Source organism: Thyridium curvatum (genome assembly GCF_004353045.1).
Source record: "Thyridium curvatum strain D216 chromosome Unknown NODE_57_length_291365_cov_88.079165, whole genome shotgun sequence".
Classification (NCBI taxonomy): domain Eukaryota; kingdom Fungi; phylum Ascomycota; class Sordariomycetes; order Thyridiales; family Thyridiaceae; genus Thyridium; species Thyridium curvatum.
This window is the reverse complement of record NW_022156812.1, coordinates 179,907-206,417: the sequence shown is the minus strand read 5'-3', so window position 1 is coordinate 206,417 and position 26,511 is coordinate 179,907. Positions and strand designations below refer to the sequence as shown.

Here is a 26,511-nt window from a genome sequence, read left to right as displayed (position 1 = left end):
TATGTTGCAGAAGGTCGTCCCTCTCCGAATGCATGCCTTGGTCTGTCGTAAAATGAAGTAATGCTGATTAAAAAAAAATCCAGAGGCATGTGTATCAAGGGTATGTATGGAGCAGACGAGAACCATGTAACCCAACGCTGGACTGCCGTCCCAATGTGACGCTCAGACAATGATGAATAAATCGAAATATTTCCCAGCACGCAGAAAACGCCCGGTGGCCTTTGATAGAGCCACAATGCAATCAAAAGTCGTGTTATCCCCCCAGAGATCGTCAGGGGTGTGCCCCACACTGGCCGGTAGGAAGGCGAAGAGACTCCGGGGTGATGGAGGGCGGTCCAGAAAAGGCAGCCTGTGTGGCCTCTGCGAGTGCGGTGGCTGTCAGACCACACCCTTCCGAGGCTCCTGGGGTGTCGGCAGGTGTGAGCTGCAGGCCCAGGCCCAGGCACGCCTCGCCGGTGCTCAGGGCCCTGGCGTGGGCGGATTCCGGGCCGAAACCACCCGTGGCCGCCTTCTGCTGCGCGGTGGCGTATTTGCCGGCGCGGTTCATATCCGCCATGGCGACCTCGATGATCTCGCGGTCCATCAGCGGCACGATGCGGTAGTCGAGGCTCTCCACGATGCGGTTCTCGGTAAAGTTGATCTGCTCGCAGGTCCACAGGTCGTGGCCCCAGCACAAGGCGTAGTGCCGCGTCGACTCCTCGAGGTCCTGGCTAAACTTGACCGAGATGATCAGCGCGCACAGGACGATCACCTCGGGCCGCACAAAGTCGATGTGGGACTGCCTGAGCGTGACGGGACTCGCCGGCAGGGTATATCGCCTCGAGTTGGAGCTGCTGTCGGATGATGCCAGGGGGCACGACAGGCGCCAGGTGCGGGCGAACTTGCTGTCAAGAGAGTCCAGAATGCAGACAGCCAGTGCAATGGTCTCCAAGGGCAGCTTGGCCCTGGCGAGCATTGCTTGGACCAGTGGGACAGAGGGCGTGGCCAGGGATGCGGCTGGCGGGAGGAGGTTGACGAGATGGACAGCAGGTCCTGTGGTGTACGATGTTAGCAACCAATGGCAAGAGAGACTGCGAGTCTCAGATCACATACCGAACAGTCCAGAATCCAATGCCGTCGTGGGGTCGGGCGACACCTGAGGGCTCTGGAAGGGGGAGCTCTTGCTCGACAAGGGCGGAGTAGGGAGGTTGGACAGCGGCCGGTATGTCCTCTCGAAGTACTCCTCGTCAAAGTCGGACTCGTCAGCCGAGTCCGAGTCGTCGTATTTCACGTCCCTCCTCATGTTGGCAGTTGCTGGGGCTATTCCACCTCGGGGAGTGCTCGCTCTCGTCTTCTCTCTCTCTCTCGCTCTCTCTCTCTCAACTTTGCATTTACGGGCAAGCTACAGCCGAGCTCATATCCAGCGAGGTGAACAAGCACAGCCAATGGCAGTCGTATCGCGTGGTCCAGAAGCAGAGGTATCGGAGTTGTTGAGGAGACTAGGTCCTGAGGCCTACCAGGCTTATATGTCTGGGGAATCCAGGTGAGAGGAGAGGCGGGATACCGGAAACGGAAGAAAGTGTGTGTGTGTTTTTCTTCTTCCCTCTGTCGAAAAGCTGGGGGCGGAAGCCGGGTATGTATGCATATGCAGTTGATGAGGGTATGCAGGCGGTTTGATTGACTTTTAATAAGGCTGAAGGGAAGAAAGGTCAAGGTGAAGGGACAGGAAGGAAGAGGGATGTGCAGGGGGGGAGGTGGGGAGCTTTTGACTGGGGGAGCAAGAGACTTTGGAGCTGGTGGTGGTGGTGGTGGTGAGAGGAGCTGGACCTGGACCTGGACCAGGACCAGGATGTGTGGATGGGATGAGGTGTGTGGATGTTTGCTGGTGGAGGCGGTGGTGGAGCTCAGCCGAGGCGGATCTTGCGCACCAAAACCCTCTCTCGCACCACCATTCATCCACTCGCTCGCTCGTCTCTTTGTTCGATTGCGAAAAAGAAGGCGCGCCAGAGAGACAAAGACAAAGGCCACAGTCAATAGTCGGGAACTCTCAAAATAGTGTTTGGAGAAGTGAAGCCACAGCCAGGAGAATCGTGCCATTGACCAGAGTCACGCGGGGCCTCGAGCAGTGGGCAACCAGGCTGTCGATGATATCAAGTACATAGTTACATACTCGGACAGCAAGAGACATCGAGCCTAAACTTGACCCTTATCTACCTACCTAGCCTTTCAGGAAGAAAGTAAAGGCAAGAGACAAACTCAGATACATAGGTAGTTATGCAGCATGCTACAGAGTGAGTGCCTTCCCAACAAGATTCTTGGAGAAAATACCAACCCATGGCTTGTGATGCTCCACAAGTTCTTTCGACCTACATACTTTCTTCCAGTACATCAGGAACAAGCCAGAGAGAGGCGGTCAGGAGCTTCTCGTCAGTCCAAAACTCTGTTACATCTAATCCCAGTTGACGCTGTACTCGCCAAACTCTGCCTGCAGCAAGGCCGTGGGACTTCATTCCCATGAGATCGAGACGGTCAGCAGGCATCACACGGCGCCCAGTCCTGCTTCCTCCCTCCGTACCTCCTTTGTTGCCCTGTTGCCCAGTCCGCGGTCGACTCAATGTCGAGCACAATTCTGGTCAACGAGCCATAACCCAGACAAGGAGAGAGAGAGGGCAAAGCGCCTTAGCACCTCGGAGCTACCCACGTAGTCGCATCGTTAGTGCGGTGACGACTTGGCCTCATACCAGGGGCCGGCCGGCCAGATTGAGCACACGATGAAAGGGGCATCTCTCCACAGTGATGCATGCTTGTCAGATGGAAATTCCCGAAGTCCATCTTCTTGGTCTCGTGTGGCTCTTGCAGCTCTGTGTTCCCCCTTTGGCGTGCAGGCACATCCACACGGGTCCAGGTGACGGCTCAGAGGTGGCACGGATCTTTGGATCTCGAGGATCTTCAGGGATACGAGGCCCTGGCCCTCGACGATCAACATGTCCCATACGAGAGCAAGCTCTTTTTTCTTGTCTGTCTCGGGCAGGACTGCAGGACTGGCAGAGGGCAAGCCGGCGGCAGGGAGGGGCCAAGGGATGGAGCGGCCCCTTTCACCATGTGGACCTCGTCTCTCTTCCACGCACACCCAAAGCGGGTTCCTGTGCGTTGCGCCACCAGCACTAGTGGTCAACATGAGCAAGCAACAGCCGTCCCATCTTTGACTTTTTTTTTTTCTAGCTGCTAGGTTTTTTATCCTCGGGGGCCTAAAAAAAGAAGCGGGATGCCAGGCAACGAGGCTTGGGCCGGCCACTAAACAAAGGGGAGCCGAGTGATGGAATGGGCGATGACGAAGGCCTCCGTTATGTCACCGCGACACGCACCACCGCCCTCGTACTCGCTCCAAGGCGTGCGTGCCCGGCTCTTCCGCATGGCACCACAGACACAAACTTGAACCTTGGCCGCTATGCAACACATCCCGGCTTCCTGGACCAGGGACTGGTTGGTTAGTGCGCACAAAGACCCCTAATGGCTTGGGATCTTCGCAGGGGCCCCCGAGCAGGTACGCCCCTGTTTCTCACCGCCCATCCAAATCTCACTAAAAGGCGGAGATCAACTCATCAGATCACCCATGACATGTGCAACAACTGGACAGTTAGGCCTAGAACCCATCCGTGTTGTCTGTTTGGTGCTTTGCTCCAGAGAGAGAGAGGCCTTGCATAAGGTGGTGCCATCCTGTCTTGTGTTTTCAAGCCAGCCAACTTTTGACAGCTGTCTTGTTGTCTCGGTGCCCAATGGTTATGAGCTGGCTCCCGATTTCAGTGCCGGACGCTCCTGAGCCTCAACATCCCTTCTGAAGACAGCCCCAAACCCCCCAAATTCTGGGGGAAAGACTATCTAGTAGCAAGCACAAGTGTTTCACAGTCTACACCAGCTTCTCGGCCTTGACCCAGGGAGCTCCGCGTTCGCCATTCCACCTCTGTCAGAGTCCCTAGTATTCTGCATTCACAGCTCTTGAATTTGTACCTAGCCTGTATGCAATTGGCACATGCCTAATGGTCGATGCGGGCTGGTGGCTGGTGGCGCCGGTAAGAACGCCTCACCTGCAAAGACGCATCGTCGATCATTTTGATGATCCGCGGGACACCGATCTGGGCCAGTTGGTTTCTGCAAATCTTTGCCTGACATTAGTCTTACTGAATTCATTGTATAAACAGTCGGTTCATTGTCTACTTCGTAGTTTCTCTCGTACAAGCAAGCCTCAGAATGGAAGTCACTCTGGATAACTAGGCATTGTCCAAATTGCAGGGAGTAGGTATGGAGTTGGTCAACAATGCGCGTCCACAATGAACATTTCAGACCCCTCCCCTTGTCAAGAACCCCCGGCCGTCCTCCGTCTTGGCAGCCGAGATTCTTCAAGCGACTCCTTGTCACAAGCTCCACGGAGCTGAGCCGTTAGCGGCATCCCGGCAAGGCGCATTTCCCACGCCACAAAACCGCCAAAGCAGCCGCCGCCGCATTCCAACCTCCCCGTTGCAATCTCTCCTCCACTCGAACGGGGGGGAAGCTGTTTGATTCCTTTAAATAGCTGGTGCATCATTTTTCGTTAAATTTCTAGGTACCTTGGACGTATGCTCAGCCGCGCATCGCGCCGCTTTTCGAATCCCTCTCGGATGTCGGCTATTCGGCGCTCGCCCGCCATCCCCGAGGCCGGCTGGCTCTTACATAACTGGACAGCAAACCTTTGAACCCATGGACTTTCGATCCGAGTGCTGGATAGGTACCTGCCCGTGCTGACCTCGATGTTTGGGGTGATTGCTGACGCCCCGTAAAAGCCCTCCAGCCAGCGAAGCCGTCTGGGTAAGCATGGGCTAAATATACATCAAGCTCCAAGCCATAAGCTGGAAGTGCAACCATGGATCGAAGTCCTTGTCAATCAGCTCATCAGAAGCTTCAAAGTGTACAGCCAGGCCATTCTATGATTGCGGTTCGGAACGCCTGCCTGAGCTATCGCGATGCTTCCCTTTTTACCTCTGAGTATGCCGTGAAACTAAAAAGGTAGTTATATCTTCTATAGTGTCATGACAACTAAAAAGAAGGATAGGGACCAAAAGAAGAAAGTCAAAACGGCAAAGGTTTCCTGTAGTCCAACTGAGAAACAGAATGCAAGAAGCTGCTGAAGATCGGCTTCGACCTGGATTCAGTCCTAGCAGCCTTCGGCCTCCCGAGACTCCAAGGCCAACTCCAGGGCGCTACTGCACCGCCGCCGGCGTCACTTGCGGCCTGCAGTTGCGGCCCCGGATGGTCGAGATCACGAGCCAAAAGGTCATCATCTATCAGCTACAGCGTCTGCTGCTACGAGGATGAGGAGAAGGAAGACTTTCCCGTCGTCGCCGATGTGCCCGAGAAGAGGGCCAGAGACGACCAGCAATCTATCCATATCATTGAGATCTCTGTTCCGTCCTAGCTGAGCGGCAAGGAGGGGGGGGGGCCGAGGAGCACAACAAGACGACGTCTAAGTGGAATAAGCTCAAGAAATGCCCGAATCAGAATAGTTTCATTATCTTGTCCCGAACCCAAGGCGCATTAGACCACGGCATCTCTCCATTGCCCGCCGCTCTCTCCGCACAAGAAAGAGCCCCCAGGGGGCAAGCCCCGGGACGACTCTCTGTATCGTCGTCGGGGCATTGACACGGCACTGGAAGTGAACTGATGCCTTCTATGCGATACGATACGATACTTTTTGAATGTGTGAATCCGCATTTCTCTCCCTCTCGTATGATGGCCCGGCGGCTCGAGACATTTTCCCGGCGCAATGTATGCGCATCGTCTCGCGGAATATTGATTGACTTGAACAGAGGATCCGAAACCCGAGGACTACTTTCCATAGAGATCATCTCCTTCCTCCAGGCAAATTTAAAATATCGTGTGTGATTGCCAGCAGGAAGAGGTCGGCCTTTGAATCAATCAATCAATGCAAGGCTCTGCTCTGCCCTTTGGTTGCCATCCGTGCCGATGAAACCGGGAGTTGTTTCGGAACGTCCATCACACTCCTCCGGAGACGCCTGATAGCGCTCAAGGCATTGAGACCACAGGAAAGCAAGCAGTAGACGGGGTTTGGTGTGTTTTGTGTGTGTTTTTTTTTGTTCTTGTTGTTTTCGTTTTGCCCAATAACCAATGTCATTCTCTTCATTCCCGAGGATAGTCCACGGTTTCTCTCTGTGCTCTTTTCGGTCTCCCGGCCAGGACACAATTGCTAAGTAACAAATGATGATCTAGTGAAATTCGCGCCGTCAAGAAGGAAAGGAAGAAATAAAAAGCAAGAGAAACAAGTCGCGGGAAAAGAATTAAACGAGATCCTGAAAGTCCTGAGAACATCTGTGGCCCGGTTCGGTTTCGTATGACTGTCCAGCCAGCTCCCTTCTCACCGTCCTCTCGACTCCCTCCCCACAACTGCGCGCTTCTTGTCCGTCTAGTCTCATCCCATTGTGTCTACCCGTTCTGAACACCACTAAGAAACAAGTAAAAATTGAAAAATGACAAAAAGCAAAAGCCTGTTCGATAGGAAAGAGACGAGGAAACACTTTATGCTCTTTGCAAAATGATCCGCTGTGAGACAGAAAAGAAACGGCAACATTTGCGGAAACTTGTTCGACTCCAACCGAAGCTGTCTTCGAGCCCCGGTCGGCGTCGCTCATGCTGCCTCCCCAATTCTGTCGAGGTTTGACTGAAGCTAGCCCTTTCGGCGAAGATTCATCGGGGCGGGTCTACTCCTTCTTGCCAACGACGGTGACTGTTCGAGTGGGTTTTGATCAGCTTTGGCTCTCTGATTTTTTTTTTTTGCGGATGAGTTGTAGGCGCGAAAATGGGAGGATTGTCGAGTGTTTTTGACCAGATAATTGGCTTAATTAGGCAGCGAAGCCGAACCGTCCTGTGCACTCTCCTGTTGAGCGGTGACGACAGAGCCGGGGGCTGGCTGCGGCGACACCCCTGTCCGAGATTGTGAATACTTGGAGCTTTCACGCTTCGCTGGACAGAGGAGACACCGCAGCTTGGGTTTTGAGATAGCAAGAGAGCGATAGTTAATGAAAGCTCGACTTACCGGTCTGCTGCGCAATGGAGGTGATTTGGGGCACAATGGAGTTGTCGATCAGTGTGTTGAAGTCAAAGCCACCGATGTTGTTGATGAGACCCAGGTTCAGCTGGTTGAAGGCCAGGGTGGACAGGTCAAAGCCGTTGAACAGGCCGAGCTGAGCCAGCTGCAGGACCATCTCGAGCTGCTGGAGCTGGAGCAGAGCGTTGAGGTCGAAGACGTTGCTCTGGAACAGGCCCTGGAAGCCCAGGACGTTGAAGTTGTTGACGTTGCCAAGCTGGGCAAGGAGCTGGAGGTTCAGAGAGTTGATGTTGAGGAGATAGTTCAGGTTGACGTTGTTGAAGCGGTTGAGGTTGTTCAGCAGACCCAGGTCAAAGCTGGCGCGGGTCTCGATCTCCTTGGTGGTGGGAACGGTGGGAGCGGCAGTGGCAACAGCGGCAAGGGCGCCGACGAGGATGCTGACAGGCTTCATTTTGTTGGTTGTGGGGGGTTTTTGGTAAATTATTAAATAATTTAAAATATAGAACGAGCACAGCTGTTCCGGTTGTTAGCCTCGTGCATCCTTGCGAGACCCGATGTTGGATCCCGAGGGTTCCTGTGGCTCACCTCTAATGTTCAACGAAAGTTGGGAAAGGAGTGAAGCGAACAAGAGCACAGCTATGCGAGTGTATCGAGTTAGCGACCTTGCTTCTATTGGGCGTCGTGATGCTCAGCTCTGGGTGGCTTGCCTCTGAAGAGAATGACTGAAGGAATGAGATTGGGCTTTGGAGACCTAAGATGTGTGTGTGGGATGAGAAACGAAAAGGTGCTTCTCCGACAGAAAGGAAGACATGTCTTATATAGCAGATCGACGGCTGAGAAAAGAACCTTACTGGAGGCAAACAAGGCATGATCACGAACCGAATGCCAAGAATCTCGGGGTAGTTCAGGTACTCGGATGTGTAGAAGGGGAGAGATCCGGAGCGTATCAGAAGTCAGGCGCTTGCCAACGGAAACGGATGTGCTAAAACAGCCAGAGCAGGGGTCAGAGAGAGTACCGGCTGGACGGCCTCGCACGCCACACACTCGTCCATTTGAGCCGCAGTGCTGTCAAGATCTGGGCACGACGGGACGGAGAAAGGGAGGGGCTGAGGGACTGGGCGAGGAGGCCAATAGCAATAATGCCCGGTGCCAGGGGTTCAGACGCGAGAGGCAAAAGCCTCGAGACTTCTCCATGTGCTTGGGTGGCCCTGCAAACGTCATGTCCGGAAGTGCCTCTGGCCGGTGATGGAAGGGTATTGCAGGGTGGGCAAGGCGTCGGGACAGGGGTATGGGGTGCCGGGACGTAAATTAACCTTACTGGCAGCCTAGATGCGGATCGTTCGAGGACTTCGTCCAGACTCCTGCCAAGCTGTCGAGGGGCGGAGATACATGGGGGTTCCAGACGACCAAGACAGCAGCCGAGGTACCATCACTCGATGATACGCTATCAAGCGTGATGAGGACGAGGCACGCGGATGGCCTCTAGTGTTCTAGGCGGCGCATCGCTTCTCCTGATCAGCGTCATGGGTGACGAAAGTCGGCCAGCTGCGTTTCAATAGAAACAAGCAGAGCACGAGAGCACGAGTCATCATTTTGCCGATGAGCGAGCGGTCTGGATGACGGTAGAAACTGGGCAGCGAGTGAGCAGGACGAACTCGTCATCTGGACAGAGAGATGAAGTGCTGCAATAGCCATGCTTCTCTTGCCATGTAAGATCCCAATAACAGTGCCTTGAGGAAGGTCCGCGGCTCCTCGCAGCAGCACAGATAGATGCTCTGTGATCTGGTAGCAACCCACGAGGCAGCCCTGGAGTAGTGGGGGGAGCCGTGGACAAGACGGATGGTCCGGGGCCTTGAGAGAGCACTCAACTTCGTAAGTTTCCGGACGGTGGAGAGGTCGGCCTGTTCTCTGCCAATAGGCGAGTTGTGATGATGATGGTGGTGCTGGCTGGCCTGCTCCGTTTAGGTTTGGCAGATCGATAAGCTCATGGGTCCCGTCTCCAGTCCCCCCCTGGACCCTTTGAGGCTCCGTGCATTTAGCGAGGCCCCCCCAATTAGCTGTCATCCGGATGCCGTAGCCAATGAGCCCACCGCAAGCACCCCTTCGCTAACATGAACTTACAGGGGTTTCGGACGAGACCGTTTCAGGTGCCTTGCAGGGAGCACTCCACCACCGAGCGCCCTAAATGCTCCCTGGCCAGTTTCCCCAGTTCTCGAGCCCTCGTCCCCTCTTCACCAACGCCAACCCAGCCTGTCGAGTTTCACCTCGTCCTGCCAAGCTGGCACGTTGGACAGCTTTCGTCCGCACAAGGCTTTTGCCTTCCGGCTCTTCGGTCTGACCGCATAATGCAACGCCACCCTGCCCTACGGGATCCCCATCAACACTTGTCGCAGGTCGTTGGTGATGAAGCACAGCCGTTCTCAGGCCTTTAACCGTGCCGTCCTTTCCGCTTTCCAATCGCCACCAGAGTGGTCCTCACCATCACATCTACGATAACATCGGCTGACCGATTGCTTGACTCAGCACACACCTGACTCTCTAGAATCAGAACCCCATCCTGAAGCTGTCTGGTTGCCGTTTCTAGCCTTGTGTGCACATCGTTTCCTGTTCAGTTTCGTCTGATCTCTCTCACCCATCGCGATGCTGTGCAAACATGTAGGACTCGACAGGCTTTGATGTTGGGACGACCGATAGACCGGCACCCATCATGGCAACGCTGAAACACATCAGTGAGCTACGAGTTAATCCTCCTTCACACACTGCAAGCTGAGATGCGTGTGTGAGGCTTAGAAGATAGGCCCCTTGCATGCGAGTGAGGCAAGTCTTGAGGAAGCCAGTGAGAAAACATGATGTTCAAGGTATTGTCTATTTACATTGCGTACTCGGTCTTGCCGCTGCCAACTCAAGCCCATCACTAATCTATCGAGCTTGTCAAAAGCAATACTATCTCAACCCCTAATGAACAGCACAGGCCAGGTCCAAATTGGCCCCAAAACGAAACTCATGTCCTCCCCCTCTCCGTAGATCTGATATTGGAGAGCACAAGATAAGTCTTAGCGAGTAAAATCCGAGAGATCCTCCTTTTCATTATTCGCAGGCGCAGCGGAAGGTGCCGCCTGAACAGGAGCAGCTTGTTGTGGAGGAGCAACAGCAGCTGGCGGAGCAGCCGCAGGAGGTGGAGGAGCAACACCGGCACCTGGGGCGTTGGGGTCAACTCCAACGGCAGAGCAGAGCTGCCGCCTTGTGAGAGTGCCCCGGCGAAGCTTCGACCGGGTCAGAGTCTGCGAAATCATTAGCTCCCGGCCTTTACGATGCGATGGCCGAAATCTAAAATGAGGACTTACCTTCTTGCGTTCATCGGCTGCTCTCTTGAAGACACCTGTCGAGCCAGGTCAGTATTCACACATACAGGTTAAGCTCGCACAGCCAGCACGCACCAAAGTTGAATCCGCCAAACAGGTTGCCAGCATTGAAGATATTCTGGATGTCAAAGACATTCAGGAACCCGAGCTGTTGCAACTGCATGAGCTGAGCCAGCTCCAAGAAGAGCTGGACATCTTGGCCACGGCCCAGGTTGAGGAGGTTGTTCGAGTTGAAGAGGTTGCCGAGGCACAGCGAATTCATCATGAGGCCGATGGCGTTGATAATATCGTTCTGGTTGCTCAGGTCGACGCTACCGAGGTCAAGACCGTTGACGTTCATGTTGCCCAGGTTCAGGTTGGCCGGATCAATATTCTCATTGTTGATGTCAACCCCCGGGGCGACCTCTGACCCGTTGACGACTGCATTCGAGTTGTTGTTGTTGTTGACATTAACGGCACTGCCCTCGGCAACTTGAGCAGCCTGGCTGGCGGCCGACACCAGGCCGGCACCGATGATGAGAGTAATGAAGGTCTTCATCTTGTACAGAAATAAGGAACGAATAGAGCACAGCTATCTCTCCCATATTAGTGAACCATCCCAAGTGTCGTTCTTGTCTATCCCGCATCGACTTACCTCTTTTGACGATGAAAGAAAGAAACTAGAGAATGGGCAGGAAGCAACTATGATCCAAGAGAGATCATGATAAGCGGCAAGAAGTGTTCAAGGACGCGGAGCACTGATATACCTTCATGCTCTTCGATAGAGCCCTCCTCTATAACTCCATGTCCACGCGTCCATGGCAAGATAGTATTCTTCATGTCAATTTGCAGATGAAACAAACCATGCCAAAACTTGATGTAAGTCGATCGTGACATCGTGCGTTGAGACTAGCAATACGATAGTGATCTCGGTGGAATAATACCACACTCGCTAACTACTCCAATGTCATCTAACCTCGAGAGACGGCTCATGAGAGTCAAGTGAGTCGAGCCAAGCTCCTGATCCTCTCGGAAGCCGACGAGCAGGTCTGGGGATCAGCGCGCACACTTAGACGGCAACAGGCCGGCCCACGTGGTTTCTGTTAAGAATCACAGCACTGCCGTGGTGCTGAGCATCACTATAGGTTTCCTGATAATCTCCTTGTGACGTTTGATGTGCTCCAGTTGGTTCTTCAACAGTGTTGGTCTTTGTTAGCGAAGAGCAGTCGGGTTTCACATTTGACCTAACAGCTCTTACCACCCACCCTAAAAACTCTCAGACACCATGCCTCGTAAGATCGCCCACCCGAGCACGGCATTCAATGCTAACTCTAATTAGCCTTTTCAGTTTCTTGTGCATTCCCTGGGTGACATCACAATCGACGCTATTTTCGTCTTCCTCTCTCTTTCCTAGGATCGACAACGGCTGGGCTCTTTCGAGAACACACCTGGGATTTGGAATGCTGCAGCCAGCTCGGCAAGCCACGCAACAAAGATGAGCGGCCCAAGACGGCATCCGTGCCTCCTGCGTCAATGTGGAGAACCATGAAGAATCACACAAAATTGCAATCTCGTGAGACGTGCTTGTATGGGTATTTCGGACGGATATGATTCGTCGTGATGGCCTGTCTTCTATTGTGTCGACAGGATCTGGATCTCGCCTCTTGGCAGATTATGGTACAATACAGTACAGTATAGTGCATGGCTGTGAGATTGCCTTCTCGGGTATTGTGACTCTTCCCCTCCGCTCTCCTTGAACCCCGTGTTCTACCGGCGAACGTCCGTCTGGGTGTGCTCATCCTTTCCGAAACCCAGCAGCTCTCCAAGCACGCCTCGGGGCTTCGGTACGGGGCACTCCCTGGCCGTACCCCGTTGCGGAGAGGGGGCATCGGTACTCATTGACTCGAATTGGACCATGCCGTCCTTGTCGACCTCGGCGTTTTGAGGTTTCCTCCTCCGTCTCCTCCTGCCGTTCTCATCGATCATCTCGCCGTCGGCGAAGGTCACCCGGGGAGCCGGGCAGGGTAGAACATGGGGTAGTCCGACCACGAAGAAGCTCACTATGATGGTGGTCATGAACAGTGATGAAGTCATGCGCGACTTGGGGTGCAGGTGTGGTGGTGGCATGTTGTCGGCGCGGCCGCGAGCGGGCTCTGAGTCTGAAGTCTCGAGTCTTGTGGACGGACGGAGCTCTTCTGCGTGCTATTAGAAAGCGAAGTCCTTCAGTTGTACGGAGAACGGCGGGGCCTACAAGGAACCATGTCTCGATTGTGCGACGACAGCCTGTGCAAATCCCAATTGACCTGTACAAGATGTCGTGCTGAGCCCTGTCGTGTAGATAGAGATGCTCCTTTGGAGTGGTATGATTTTTCGGCTACAGAGGAACTCTTGATCTGGAGATTTGGGCCAATGACAGGCTAGTGTATCCTCAGCAATCGCATTCGCGGGATATGACATCGAGCGCTAGCCGCTTTCGCATTAGCTCATGGTCGAAAATCCTGGGTCCCTTTAGACTGTAAAAATGTGGGTACCTAAGTACCTGCGTACCGGCTTGGTTGTCGAGTAATAGCACTTGGTCGCAATTTTCTGGATGACCGACGACATCGCGACTCTATTCTCGACCCGCAAAGCCGCCCTCTCCTCTCGGCTTCTACCCGTGCGGCTAAGGCATTTCGTGAGACTATATCGGAAAGCCGTACATACAACCTGACAACCTCCCGGGTCGGCATACACCTCCGGATATGTTCTAATATTTCACCTCCTCCATCGTGACCCAGCCACCTGTGAGCACGAGACGCTGATTCACCGGCGCCTCTCGCGCCCGCATCCGTTGCGACGATGAGCGATCTTGATCAGTGCGTTGCCTCTTCTCTCGCGAATCCCTATGCGCCCTTGTTATCTGGCTGAACCGCATACTGACTGTCATTCTGTTCAGGGCGATTGCCCAGCTGCGCGCTTGTCGACCGATCCCGGAGGCCCAGGTTCGCGAGCTGTGCCACAAGGCGCGCGAGCTTCTGATAGAGGAGGGAAATGTGGTGACAGTTACGGCGCCAGTCACGGTATGTTTCAACCTGGCAATACTATGGGAACATGGATCGTGCGCTGAAATCCTGGCCAGATATGCGGTGACATTCACGGCCAGTTCCATGACCTCATGGAACTCTTCCGAGTCGGCGGAGATGTTCCCGATACCAACTACCTATTCATGGGTATGATGCGGCGCCCGCGGTCCCTACTGGTTCCCTTTCTAGCCGTGACAAAGATTGACATGGAATCATAGGCGATTTCGTCGACCGTGGCTTCTATTCTCTCGAATCATTCCTTCTTTTGCTTTGCCTCAAAGTTCGATACCCCGACCGCATGACCCTCATACGCGGGAACCACGAGTCTCGACAGATTACCACAGTCTATGGATTTTACGACGAGTGCCTCCGAAAGTATGGCAGCGCAAACGTCTGGAGATATTGTTGCGACGTTTTCGACTACCTAGCCCTCGGCGCCATCGTCCTCGGCGCGTCCAACACCCTCAGCCCAGCCGAAGGGGTTACGCCCCCGCCGGACGCCGACCTGGAGATTGAAGTCCTTAACTCGGACAGAGATATCATAAGTCGCTTCCCGCGCCAGCGAGGCCGCAGCCCTGGCGCCCAGCTGACGAGCCCCAACAGCGCAGTCGGGAACGGGGCAGACCCTACCGGCGTCGGCAAGACGGGCCCTCCCGGCTCCGGCGCCTCGGGCTCGAGCGGCGGTTCCATCGGCAACCCCGCCGGCGCGGTGCTGTGCGTGCACGGCGGCCTCAGCCCCCTCATCGACACCGTGGATAAGATCCGCCTCCTGGACCGCAAGCAGGAGGTGCCCCACGAGGGTGCCATGTGCGACCTGCTGTGGTCCGACCCGGACGAGATCGACGGCTGGGGCCTGTCCCCGCGCGGCGCCGGCTTCCTGTTCGGCGCCGACATCGTCAAGGTCTTCAACCACCGCAACGACCTGTCGCTCGTCGCCCGCGCCCACCAGCTGGTCATGGAAGGTTTTAAGGAGATGTTCGATGCCACCATCGTCACCGTCTGGTCCGCCCCCAACTACTGCTATCGCTGCGGCAACGTGGCCGCCCTCCTCGAGCTGTCCGAGGACGAGTCGGGCCTCGGCGCCTTCTCGCGGAGCAACGGTGACGTCGGGCGCAGCGACGGCGGCATGGGTCCTGGCGGCGGCGCGGGTCCGAGGGGGGTCATGATGGAGACGGACGTCGGGCTCAAGAGCGGGCCCGCGCGGCGCTACCGCGTCTTCCAGGCGGCGCCCCAGGACTCCAGGGGCATGCCGGCCAAGAAGCCGGTCGCCGACTATTTCTTGTAACAACTGTTGTACTGCTCGTGTGGTCTCGAAAAAAAAAAAAGAAGCCTGTTGCATTCAGCTCCTGGCTGCGGTTGGGCTCTGCTCTGTGATGGCTATCGATTATCAGGAGGAAGACGGGACACACAATCTCTGCGGAGAGATCAGACCAAAGGAAAGCTTCAGGTGTGAGCTTTGCTTGACAGAGCTGCTTGTTGGGATTCGTGAGACAAGGCCTCATTAGGAGACATGAAAATGGCGTTTGGTATTTGGTAGAGCATCCTTGACTTTCTGGAGTTACTTTCAAAATGACTTGTTCTCCCTTTTCTTCGTACGATTCGTGAACACGTAGCAGGAGCAGAGATGCAAACAAACACACTGTGTCATATTGAGATTACCCTTTTGTAATCAGACACAAACGCTCGATACTTTCGTATCAACAGCGTTCTTAGGAATCGGTGCCAACAAAACACCATAGACCAATAAAAAAAAAACCACGACCCCATCTCTGACCAGCAGGAATGGGTTGCTACATAACGCCTTGCCTCCCTACCTTCCTAGACAGTAGGAAAAAAGTAAAGCAGCCGTAAAACAGTTGTTCATCACCTAGAACAATCCATCCATCCTCATACCTCGGTCCTCCAAAATTTCGAGAGCAAAAAAACAGGCAACGGGCTGGATAAATTCATTCTGTGCCGAATCTTCTTGACCAACAACTACTCTTTCCAAAAGGGCAACGTGGGCAAACTGTCCTTCCATCCAAGTCTACGTGGCTCGTCAGAGCCCTCAGAAGGGCACGTCAGGGTACGTCGGGTGGTACTCCCCGCTCGTGGAGTGGATGTTTGCATAGCCGCCGGCGGAAGGCCAGTCAAGCGCCGGGGTCTGACGGTGAGAGATTCGTGGGTATGTTCGTGATGCGTCATAGGAGGCAGACGAGGCCATCGACTGCTCGTAGCCGTAACCGTGGGGCGGACCGGTGTAGGCAGGGTAGTGCGTGTGCGGAGTCGTCGGCGGGTTCACGCCATGGCCATGTGAGAACTGCTGGCCGTGGTGTCCGTACTCGGAACCGTGATGCAGGTAAGCAGAGGACGATGCGTAGGGCGGGAGCGGAGGAGGATGGTGGTCCCAGCGGTGGAAGTGGCTGTCCTCGAGCTCGTCCGAGTATTGTGTTGAGCGCGGCGACGCAGCCCCGTCGGGTGTGTGCTTGTCCCACGGGCTGGAGAGCTTGGGGTCGACTGGAGGAGACAGGATGGCGCGGGCGTGGCTCAGTGAGGTGGTATTGACGGTCGAATCCCCCTCTTGTTTGAGGTTCTGGGCACCTTCGTCGAGCGCATCCGCCTCGTGTGAGGTCTTTCGCACGACCGGCCGAGCTCGCATCAGCAACTCTGCCGTCTCAACAGCCGATCTGGGCGACCCGGCTCCAACGGGGTGGGTCGACGAGTGCTGATCGTCGGTCGAGGGGATCTCGTCTTTGAGATACTGCTCGACTTTGGTGTCGCTGATGCCGTTCTGCTTCATCAACTTTCGAAGGCACTTGTTCTCCTCGCTGACTTTTCGAGCCGCAGACTGTAACTCGACCGATGCATTGACACCCTGACATTCGTAGGATCTTATGCGTTGTTCAAGTTCCTGCACGTAAAGCTTCCTCCTGGAACGCGAACGTCTCTGGTTTTCCCTGACCCGGGCCCGTCTCTAAGTGTCGACACAACCATGTTAGTCGAAGTAAACGGGTAGACTGTTCACGCCAAAAATTCAGGGCACAGTTACCTGTTCTGGGGTATCCGCAACCACAGGGCAGGTCTGACCAGCGTCATCATTTGCCCGCATGTTGAGTTCTGTCGCTGTCTTGGTCGGACGCTTGGACATGTCCAAGCATGAAGATACGAAGAATGGGGGTTTCGAGAGGGTGGACAAAGAGTCCTGTTATTTCGGGAGGCTATATAGTTCTGTCTCTCCCGGTTGCAGCGGGAATGAGGGAACGAAAAGGCTGGGTGCTAGGGAAGAGGCTTCTCCATGTACATAATTGCGAGCCGATGGCCTTCTACAAGCATTGTCAGAGGTCTAACAACCTCCCAAGCACAATAGCTGGCGACCTGACCAGGGTCATGTCAGATCTGCGAATGAACGACTGAACAGATTCGTGGATGCGATCCGGCTACGACGTCGATACTCCCGGGAGGGGGCGCTTCGATGAGCAAGGACTCTCCGCATTTGTGACGAACATACAATGGCTCTCAGCACATACGCCACAGATCCTAAGATGCAGGTTAAGCACCTACCAATTTCAAACCGGTGAAGGGGAACATGCTCGTCCGCCCGTGTCATGGAAGCGTTGGGAAAAGCAACTAGTCTGCGGTCATGGTGTCGATCTACTTGATCGCCTATCGGGATGTACCAACAAAAAGCCGAGGAAGAAGAGTCTCGTTCGTCACGGCAACAGAGCTTGCGGGAAGGCAGGGCCTTGGTCTCTCGTTCGCAGCGCGAGCAAGGGAGATCTGGCGGCTGCATCCATGACTTCTCCTGCCCGGGACTAGCGCAATGAGCACTCTGAGCTCGTTGGCCAGTGTCGAGGAGGTGTGGGAGATGGAGGCTTGCCCGACGGACGAAACTTCGATTTCCGGACAGCCATGGCTCGGGAATGTCGTCGAAGTGGGATGTGTCCTGTCCTCGAGACATCCGTGATCCAAAATTTTGGGGGTTGCTTCCCATTGCTTTTTCCCTCACTGGCAGGGATGTGAGCCGGTGTTGTGGTGGCTTTAATGAGTGACGTGCAAAAGCAACCCAGCCAAGAAAACCCTCCTTGACCACGGCTCACCGACTTGCCCTGATGCTGCGGGCGGCGCCGGCAGGCTTGGACAGCCAGTACGACGATTGGACGGAGGAGGGAGGAGGCAGATGATGGCGGCTGCTGGACCCATGCCGCTGAACAAAAATAAATATCTTCGTCGTTGAGGAGCTGAACTGGCTCCTCAGAAGTGGTGAGTGTTCGACGGAAGCGGACAAGGCCTTGTCGAGCTGAAGTGATGTGTCAGGTTGGCGCCTCGTCAGGGTCACTACGTGAATACTCATCACTGCAAGAGACTGGAAACCTCGGCACCTCCCCCACCGGCCGGAGGGAAACGTCCCCCCTCTAACAGCGGCATGTCGTCAGGAAATCGTCTTAGGGAGGCAGAGCTGACAGGTCTTGCAGGTGAACCCTCCAAGATGTGCGCGCTATCTGCGTGGGGAGGCGGTGGACCACGACACCCTCCATCCTTGGTCGCGATGCAGGGCTCTTTGTGGAAGGGTCGTCAGTCGTGTAAGCCACTTTATGTAATTGGTGAGGAATCTTGGCTGGTTTGGCTACAAGTAGATGGCAAGGTTGGATCCAGCACCTGGAGGGTGACAGCCCTGGAGCGAGATACGACGACGTACAAGTACACGCTAGGGACGGCACCCGCATTCTGGCCCACCAAGTGGGTTTTAGAGGCCCAAAAGGCTCCATGGATGGCCACTCCCAGGGCATCGGACCGCTGCCCGCTGGGCCCCGGCACTGGGCGAAGATCCCAAGCTTTGCCGAGTCGCTTATTAGCTCCCTACAAGTAGATGTGCACCTTATTAGCAGAGGAAGCATCCGACGTAATGTGCTGTGCCGTCGACCGTCACCTTGCCTCACCTTGACGGGAACGGTGAGGCCTCTGATCCTGGGTTCCGGCTGAGACGGTGATTCACCACCGCCCACCCTCAGCGAGAGAGGATAGAGGCAAAAGCAGGGTGTTTTGACCATCGTGATTCGGCTCGGAGAGTGGACCTTGTGCTGGTAGGTTGCTGACCGGCCTGAACAGAGAAATGATGCACCCGGCTGTGGGAGCAGCCTGCTGCTCTTCTCGTCCTGCAAGGAAGCATGTTTCACCTGCAGCGCCTAAGAGAAGACTGGACAAGCCCCCGACGGCTAGACAAGGCTCTATTTGGGCATGCTCATCCGCCAGCCAGCCCAGGTGTGTCCATTGACTAAAGCTGCGCTACCTGGGCAGTCGACAGTGAAAGTCCTCCTCCCCGGGGCTGACACTCCTATCGAGCGTACGTACTCCTTCCCCTTCTGGTACTTGTGGTCGAGCAAGGGCGAGCTGCTCCCATGCATGCAGAGGCGGAAAGTCCCAGGGTTCACAGGAGCCTTTCACCCTTGCGCCCTTTCCAACTCTTTGATCAAGGTGGCAGGCTGGCAGGGAAGGGACCGCCTCTGAGCTGATAAACACCCCCGCCCCCGTGATAATCTGGCGATCTACTGCATGTGAACTGGTGTGAACAGGGTTTATGGATGAGATTGGATCGTGCCAAGCCACGCCGCAGAAATCGTACACATCTTATTTGCTCTGAGATGGCAGGGTTTAAGCAGGGTTTGGGCAGCTGGTTGGTGCTTTGCTGACCCTTGGAGCAGCTCTCTCTCGCCCTCACGATGCAGTCATCCTACCCGAACGGGTGGGAGATTGCTGCCATCGCAGCCAGCGCAGCCATCGCAACCCTCACAGCCCCCGGCAATGAAAGCCTATGCGCGCTAATGCATGGAGACTATTTGGAGACGGACCGGTGAGATCTGGAGGAAACACGGGAAGTGACCATGTCGCGCCGGTCAGACAGTCAGAACGCCACCAGCAGATTGAAAATGACGAGTCAACAATTCTATCGAGAAGTTTTTTTCAGCCAGCAGGATGAGATCATCGTCAAAGGGTGAACACTGTCAGACGGTGGAAGGAAAATGTACTTTGAGGTATTTAACAATGCAGATCTTCGTCGTTTGCTTCTTTTCTTCTCCAGAGAGCCGACGTCGTTGGCCAAAAAGACGGGACAGCAACTCACGATGACTGGACCAGATTCCCCATACTGATTTTACCGGTTTCCCCTTGCCAGCTCTTACATGCCTGCATCTTATGCATGACCTAGCTTCTTCCGTGAGACCCTCGACCCTCGACTTAGTGCACAAGCTAGAACAAGCAATGAGCTCTGGAGTCGGTTAAATTTACCACTGATGAAGAACATGGGGCGGGAAGAAGGCTTGCCTCAGCGAATCGAAGTTCTTGATTATGCCCAACAGAGCAACCTCGTCCTGCCGTGTTCTTTGTTTCGAGAGTCGGGCTAGCACCTCACCGATTCTTGCTAGGGTATCTTGGAACAAGGGCCGCAAGAGTGCCTCGCCCTCGTCATGCCTGCAGTCGAAGCAGGCATCGGGGATAAACCCGCCCACTGGGAGCGTGTCTGGAACGCTGTGGATGCTGACCTGGTCAAGAAGTCTTGGCGGGCACTCGTGCTTGCATTGCGAATACGTCCACTTGCTTTTGCAGAGGGGGCAGCCTGCAAACCCGGCTTGGGCTGCTTGTTCTGCACAATGCTTGCCTGCCACATGACCACACGGCCAGATCACAATTGGTTCCCAGTCGTCGCCATCCTTTTCTGCGTTCAGTGACAAGATCCGCGTCCGACATACGGGGCATTCTATGTCCTTCTTCTGCAGATAAAGAAAGGTGAACTTGGGCAGTGGTACGAAGCACGACTGGCCTTCAACTGTAGCGGACATGACATGCTCCATTGTGCAAGATTCTGGATCGGCAGAGATAGACACACCTGGATGCTATGATAGGTTTGTTCAATGGTGTAACCCATCTCACACTGAAAAAAGTGGCCGAGCCGCCTCGATCTTATATCTCGGCGGTGACAAAGGCTGGTGTGCATACGAGACCTTGTCTGCTTTGTTTAGATGGCAGAACAAAGCGCAGCAACCACAATATGAACAATCGAGCGCCACCAAACGCACGTCAAATTGTTCTGAACCCTTGTCAAAGCAGGTAAACCCAACCTGTCATCCTCAACAAAAGGCCTTTGGGCAGCGATAAGACCTAGTCGAAGCCTGCAGGACATGTTGCAGCGCATGAATTTCAGCTGGTGAAACATCAAGTAGTCGAACAAGTGTGTATTTCGATATGCCCAACGCCCAAGTTATGTACACAAACGCGATGTATGCGTCCTCGCCCACATGGCGTCTATTGTGATTGCTCCTTTTGCTTCTTCTCGTGTTCTATGATCTGTTTGCTCCAGCTACGTGGGGGGTCAGCAGGTGTAATCATGGCCAAAGCAAAGTTGCCTGTGCTTGCGGATGAGGGAACGCACTATCTGCTAGGGAAGAACCTGCCGGGCTCTGGCATCTTGTGTCGGTACTCCCGGTCCGCGCTCAGCTTCCACACTGCGCCGGTGATGGCGACGATGGCCAGGCCAAAGACGGCCGTGTTGGCCTTCCAGTTGGAGGGCTGAGTGTACCAGCCACCCGCCGGCGACCAGACGTGCTTGGGATAGCTACCCGCGGGTTAGAATTGAATGTCGTCGTGCATCGATCGTCTGTTCGGAGCTGTCTAGTGAAGAACTTACGGAATCTTGGGACCGCCACCCTGTTCAAGTGTTAGCATTTCTCGAGCGATCGATCAATTGAGCTGAGTCGGCACATACCATTTTTGCGACAAGTATCAATCCACGAGCCTTGGGGGTCTAGATTGGCCGATTGACACGACGATGAAAGGTGCGCGCAGTCGAGCGAGTGAATGCTTCACGCAATCAATTGACGGATCCAATGCTTCCCAGAGCCAGTAACCCGGCAAGTCGACGGCAGGCGACGGGGGCCGGAACACGGACAAAGGTTTTACCAGCGAATTGATGGCGCTCAATTTCAAGAGCACATCAGTTTAGCGGAGCAGCGTTCAACTCTGGGCCCCACGGCGACTTGCTTCAGGCTGGTCTTCTGGCTTTCATACGCTATTATGTCAGCAGAATGCACTAGAGAGAGTTGGGCGATCCCTGCACCACAGCACTGGAGGTCGTACGTCGGGACTAGCTCGCACGACCAATCCAGCTTCAATTAGGAAACTTTTTTCCTACCAGCCGTAGACACGCCCGACACGGACCAGGCGACAACTATCCCGCCGGTCTCCTGGATTGACATCTCTCCCGACCTCACCGGTCTCTTGGAATCTCGGATCTAGAGGAGGCCATATTTTTCCTAATGAAAAGGATACGGGTCCAGCGGTGGTCAGGGCAATTGCTCTCCGCACCATCGGCTCCTGCGTCGTGCGTCTGCCTCGCATCACAACGCCTGCAGGCCTCGATAAGGAGGCATCAGTCCACCACAGCAACGAGCACTCCCACCCTCCACGATGGCGCTCACGACAGCCATGCTCTCTCAGGGCTGCCCGACTCCTCGATCACACAATCGGCCTACCCTTCGCCCCTGCCCGAGAAGGCGCTGAGCTCCGCGAAACTCGCAGCACTGCATGCCCGTTTGGCCTTGTCTCAGAAGATCCCGTTGCAGACCCTGGCGCGGACCCTGGTCGACACCTCTGCCGACCAGAGTCCTCAGTTCAACAACTCGAACCTTGCCCTCCTCGGCAACAACCTCATCAACTACCATGTCACCGAATGGCTCATGTGCCGCTACCCCCGATTACCCTTGACCATCAACTACACCGCACTGAAGGCCTATGCCGGCCCACAGGCGCTGTACCAAATTGCGCGCCAATGGGGCGTCGACAGCGCCGCCGCCCCCGGAGACGAAGTCGATCCCGGCCTGCTGCAGTACTCGATCACGAAGGAGCGGCCGGTCCTGAGGAATTGGGGCTACGAGCGGCCCGAGTCACTGTACCAGTTCAAGTGGAGGCGCGGCATCGGCAGCCGCGTCGTCATGGACGATGACTTTGGCGACATGATTACCGAGCCCAAGAACAATGCCGAGCATGCAGAGAACCAGCCTTCGTACTCCCTCTCCCCTCTCGACTCGGCGACCAAGCGCGACATCGCCGCCAACGTCCACGCCGACTTTGTCCGCGCCGTCGTCGGCGCCATCTACGCCCACTGCGGCCGCGACGCCGTCAAGGCCTTCGTCAAGGCCCACGTCCTGTCCCGCCAGCTCAACTTCGCGAGCCTCTTCACCTTCCGCCTGCCCACGCGCGAGCTGGCCATGCTGTGCGCCCGCGAAGGCTTCGAGAAGCCCGTCGCCCGCCTGCTCTCCGAGACGGGCCGCCACTCGCGCACCCCCGTCTTCGTCGTCGGCATCTACAGCGGCAACGACAAGCTGGGCGAGGGCGCCGCCGCCAGCCTCGACGCCGCCCGCGCCAAGGCTGCCATGAACGCCCTCAAGTCCTGGTACCTCTACAGCCCCGGCGAGAACGTGCGGGTCCCGAGTGATGTGCTCACCGAGGGTGCCAAGCCGTGGGAGCCTGTCTACATTGACATCGGAGAGATTCTGTAAAGCAACTCTGTCAGGTTGTCTGGACCAGCTGGGGTGGACGAGGACAAACATGCCCCTTGCCCCCCCAGAGGATGTCAGAGGCGAGCCGGCCAGCGCAATGGCTCGCGTGTATGTATTTTGCATGGCACGGTGGTCTGTTGTATGTGCGGATGGGTAAGGAGTGAGTGGAAATAGATACGTTCCCATGGAGAGGGACCTGTACATTTGTAACAAACACCACAAACGCATGGCGTCCAGGAAGCCCAGAGGGGGCGATAGGCTCCCAGACGAAAAGCATTGTACCATAGCCCACAATTTTCTAAACAAATGAAAAATTCAACCTGTAAAACAAGTATCAATACATTGCAAGTCGATTGCTGCTATTTTACCGTCTATATCCAACCATTCCCCCAGATCCCTACCTGTTACAACCCTACCAACCGATGGTGATTATCATTGCGATCATCGTGCCTCTATTGCTCGATGTCTATATGCTGCTACACGGCTTTCTCCCTTTTCCCATCCCGGTCGGCAATCAACTGAACTGATCGCCCTCCCCGAGCTTGTGCGCGACACCCTTCCTCACGAGCTTCCGGTACCGCCACTCCTTGCGCCGCGCCGCCTCCTCCAGCCGCACCTTCTTCTTGCGCTCGTACACGGCCCTGACCGTGCGGCGGATGCGCTCCCTGCCCTCGGCGTAGTTGGCGCGCGCCAGGGCCATGACCTGGTCGACCTGCTCGGGCGTGTAGACAAAGTTCCACGTGCTCATGTACTCGCTCGCGGCCGGGTCGACGCCGGGCACCTTGTCGTTGACGAGGAAGGGCAGGTAGACGACGGTGATGCCGGCGTCGGGCTCCATGAGCTGCCAGTCGGACGAGTCGTCGACGGCCTTGGACGGCGGCGGCGTCTCGCCGCTCGAGCGCTCCTGCGTCGTGCCGACCCAGACGGTGCAGTAGCCCAGCTCGCCGGCGGCCTCCTCGCCCTGCTCGTACTTGCGCCTCTCGACGGCGTCCTCGTCGGTGGCGCGGCCCGCGTCGCGGCGCAGCGCCTCCTGTTCGGCTTTGGCTTCGGACAGCTTGGCCTCGGCCTCGGCGCTGGAACCGGCGCTGGACTCGTCGAGCTCCTTGGCGAGCTTCTTGGGAGAGTCGCCGGGCTTCGGCCAGCCGATCCCCACGGGCCAGCCCTTGATGCCGCGCTGGCGTGCGTAGCCGTCTGCCACGGAGAGCCAGTTGTCTGTCTTGATGTCGGCTGAAGCGTCGAAGGCAATGACGATCTCCACGTTGCGTCCGGGACGGAGGAAAGGATACAGCGGGATGTTGTTGGACATGCCGGCATCCATGAGTTGGATGTACTCATTGTCGTACAGCGTCGAAGGAGTCGTCTTGGGCAGCTTGCCCTTCATGCCATAGACAGGATTGGGAAGCATGGCCGGGTCGATGGGGTGAACCTTGCTCAGGTCCTCGTTATGGCCATAGACAAGCTCGTCGACGGCCCCGAAACCCGTCAGGTTCTTGATGAGTGGCCGGATTTCTCGGTAGTAGTGGCTGAGCGTGGCGCAGAAGGCGCTACCGAAAATGCCCAACATCAGAGGCATGCGAAGTTCAGGTAGATGAAATCCCCGTTCGGGAGGGACGTCCTGCCCGTCCTTGAACTTTCTCCCCAGCGCCCAAGTGGGGATGCCCGCTGAGAACTCCTCGCAGAAGAACTCATAAGGAGTGATTTCGAACCATTGGAACCACGCCTCCTGCTTTGCCTTTGCCTTTGCCTCTTCGGTGACGACTCCCGTAGCTGAGTTTGTCTCATCTGCAGCATCTGGGATCTCATGACGCACAGCGGTGTATATCGGTAAGGGATTTTGCCCATACTTGACGTATTGCCTCTGATTCGAGAGCTTGAAGTCTCGCTCATTCACACCAAGCTCGCCCTTCGGCACTAACAGCCTCGCGGCCAGGAGAATACCGTAGACATCTACCAAGCCAAACGTGGCTCTTGTGTCGCCCTTGAGTTTCTCGACCACTCCACTGAGCAGGTATTTGTTGGTCGGAGCCGATGTCAGGGCCTGAAAAGCGACGGGCGGGTATGCAATGTGGACTCCAAGACGCGCTTTCAGATGATCCGCCAGGCGTCCGACGTCTTGGCCGGTGATGGAGGAGTAGTACAACGACTGGAGCCAGCACGAGCCGCTGACGCCCGATGTGTAAGTGACGCAATCAAACAAGCCGTCCTCGGAAGCGGCTGTCCAGGAACCCGTGCCGGCCACAAGCGCTCTGAGGCCACCGCCAGATCCGCACATGGCTATCGTCGGGACATCGTCTGGATGCACATCCTCCTCTTTGAGGCCAAGATACCTGGCGAGCGCTACGGTGGCGATCCTCTTCCTTCTGACCAGGAACTCCTTCTCTTCCTCGCACAAGTCATCCGAAATGCGCACCTTGGCTGTATATTGCACCTCGGGATTGACAAGGGGATCATGCGCCTCGTCCCATATCTCGTCAGCCAAAGATCCCGGGGCCATGGACATCTCTCGCTGCAGCTTCCGGACGTAGCCCGGGACGTATTTGGACCATTCCGGGAAGATGGTCTCTACAAGCTTGTCAGAGATCTTGCCCCATTCCACGTCCGTCGAATTCGATAATTGCTCGAAGCGTGTCGAAAAGTCAAACCAGGCATTCTGCTCACTAGCTGCCGTGGAGTTGCCGGCATGCTCCGGCTCCTGTTTGCTTCGCTTCTCTTGGGTCTTCAGCCGCTGGATCTCGTCATGGGGGTAGAGGGATGTTATGAGCAGAGTTCCAACCACGATGGCGGCCGGGATAGCCGAGCGCGGGTTGGTCTTTTTTGGTTTCTGCCAGGAGAAGAAGCTTCTGCGACTTGCCTCAGGATGAGTGAGGCGAGGTGGTGCGGCGGGTCGGGACGGTCCGCGAGGACGTAAGCAAGTGTGGTGCAGACGACATCTGCCGGCTACCGATGTTTGGTAGAAACGTCTTGCGACGGTAGAGCGGGCTCCAAGCAGAGCGAACGCCATTGAACGAGACTGGCTGGGTACGGTCGCTGGTGTCTTATGACGAATGAGCTGATGATATCATGGTGGTGATTTAGTGCCCGTGAGAAAGCATACTAGATGGTAACAGTACGCGTCGCGTCGGTGGATTCTTTGAGAGACATGGCTATTGTTGTCGTTTGATTGAAGAATCGATATACACTTCAAATGCCAATTGTTTGCCCATTTCCCAGCCAAGTTTTTAGAGCATGCCATGACATCGTCAGTATGATGAAGCGATAAGCGCATGCGCGCCTTATCACAGAGCCCCACCCACCAGTGTTTCCCAGTGAATCCGTAAAAGTTGCACTACCAACAAGTAGATGTTAGTGCCTGAGCCTGGTGGGCTGGGGTAGCTGCCGGAGAACATTGAAGAGCAGGCAGTCCTTCAGCCTGTACATTATCCCGGGAACTGAGGCCTGTTGCAACCGCATATCAAATTTTACAGGGCGTTTCGAGACGAAGATCGTGCCACGCATCATACTAGGTA

General features: G+C 55.6%; 9 protein-coding genes across 9 annotated transcripts; 2 read left to right on the top strand and 7 right to left on the bottom strand.

Annotated features, from left to right (window-relative positions):
* Positions 1-271: 271 nt before the first annotated feature.
* Positions 272-1,282, bottom strand: E0L32_008570 (uncharacterized protein; the record flags this gene model as incomplete). Its single annotated transcript, XM_031143439.1, has 2 exons — positions 272-1,032; positions 1,093-1,282. 2 exons carry the CDS (start codon positions 1,280-1,282, stop codon positions 272-274), a joined length of 951 nt encoding a protein of 316 aa, XP_030992231.1.
* A 5,583-nt stretch (positions 1,283-6,865) lies between these two features.
* On the bottom strand, positions 6,866-7,526 carry E0L32_008569 (uncharacterized protein; the record flags this gene model as incomplete). The annotated part of the gene is made up of 2 exons (XM_031143438.1): positions 6,866-6,951; positions 7,064-7,526. 2 exons carry the CDS (start codon positions 7,524-7,526, stop codon positions 6,866-6,868), a joined length of 549 nt encoding a protein of 182 aa, XP_030992230.1.
* A 2,602-nt stretch (positions 7,527-10,128) lies between these two features.
* E0L32_008568 (uncharacterized protein) lies at positions 10,129-10,975 on the bottom strand (the record flags this gene model as incomplete). Its single annotated transcript, XM_031143436.1, has 3 exons — positions 10,129-10,356; positions 10,420-10,454; positions 10,513-10,975. The coding sequence occupies 3 exons, from the start codon at positions 10,973-10,975 to the stop codon at positions 10,129-10,131; spliced, it is 726 nt and encodes a 241-aa protein (XP_030992229.1).
* Positions 10,976-12,183: 1,208 nt separating this feature from the next.
* Positions 12,184-12,543, bottom strand: E0L32_008567 (uncharacterized protein; the record flags this gene model as incomplete). The annotated part of the gene is made up of 1 exon (XM_031143435.1): positions 12,184-12,543. One exon carries the CDS (start codon positions 12,541-12,543, stop codon positions 12,184-12,186), a length of 360 nt encoding a protein of 119 aa, XP_030992228.1.
* A 711-nt stretch (positions 12,544-13,254) lies between these two features.
* On the top strand, positions 13,255-14,763 carry E0L32_008566 (uncharacterized protein; the record flags this gene model as incomplete). The annotated part of the gene is made up of 4 exons (XM_031143434.1): positions 13,255-13,271; positions 13,352-13,475; positions 13,535-13,625; positions 13,697-14,763. 4 exons carry the CDS (start codon positions 13,255-13,257, stop codon positions 14,761-14,763), a joined length of 1,299 nt encoding a protein of 432 aa, XP_030992227.1.
* Positions 14,764-15,525: 762 nt separating this feature from the next.
* E0L32_008565 (uncharacterized protein) lies at positions 15,526-16,605 on the bottom strand (the record flags this gene model as incomplete). The annotated part of the gene is made up of 2 exons (XM_031143433.1): positions 15,526-16,332; positions 16,507-16,605. 2 exons carry the CDS (start codon positions 16,603-16,605, stop codon positions 15,526-15,528), a joined length of 906 nt encoding a protein of 301 aa, XP_030992226.1.
* A 4,148-nt stretch (positions 16,606-20,753) lies between these two features.
* E0L32_008564 (uncharacterized protein) lies at positions 20,754-21,216 on the bottom strand (the record flags this gene model as incomplete). Its single annotated transcript, XM_031143432.1, has 4 exons — positions 20,754-20,808; positions 20,881-21,063; positions 21,136-21,155; positions 21,214-21,216. 4 exons carry the CDS (start codon positions 21,214-21,216, stop codon positions 20,754-20,756), a joined length of 261 nt encoding a protein of 86 aa, XP_030992225.1.
* Positions 21,217-21,763: 547 nt separating this feature from the next.
* Positions 21,764-23,005, top strand: E0L32_008563 (uncharacterized protein; the record flags this gene model as incomplete). Its single annotated transcript, XM_031143431.1, has 1 exon — positions 21,764-23,005. One exon carries the CDS (start codon positions 21,764-21,766, stop codon positions 23,003-23,005), a length of 1,242 nt encoding a protein of 413 aa, XP_030992224.1.
* A 514-nt stretch (positions 23,006-23,519) lies between these two features.
* E0L32_008562 (uncharacterized protein) lies at positions 23,520-26,146 on the bottom strand (the record flags this gene model as incomplete). Its single annotated transcript, XM_031143430.1, has 2 exons — positions 23,520-26,019; positions 26,100-26,146. 2 exons carry the CDS (start codon positions 26,144-26,146, stop codon positions 23,520-23,522), a joined length of 2,547 nt encoding a protein of 848 aa, XP_030992223.1.
* Between the last annotated feature and the right edge of the window lie 365 nt (positions 26,147-26,511).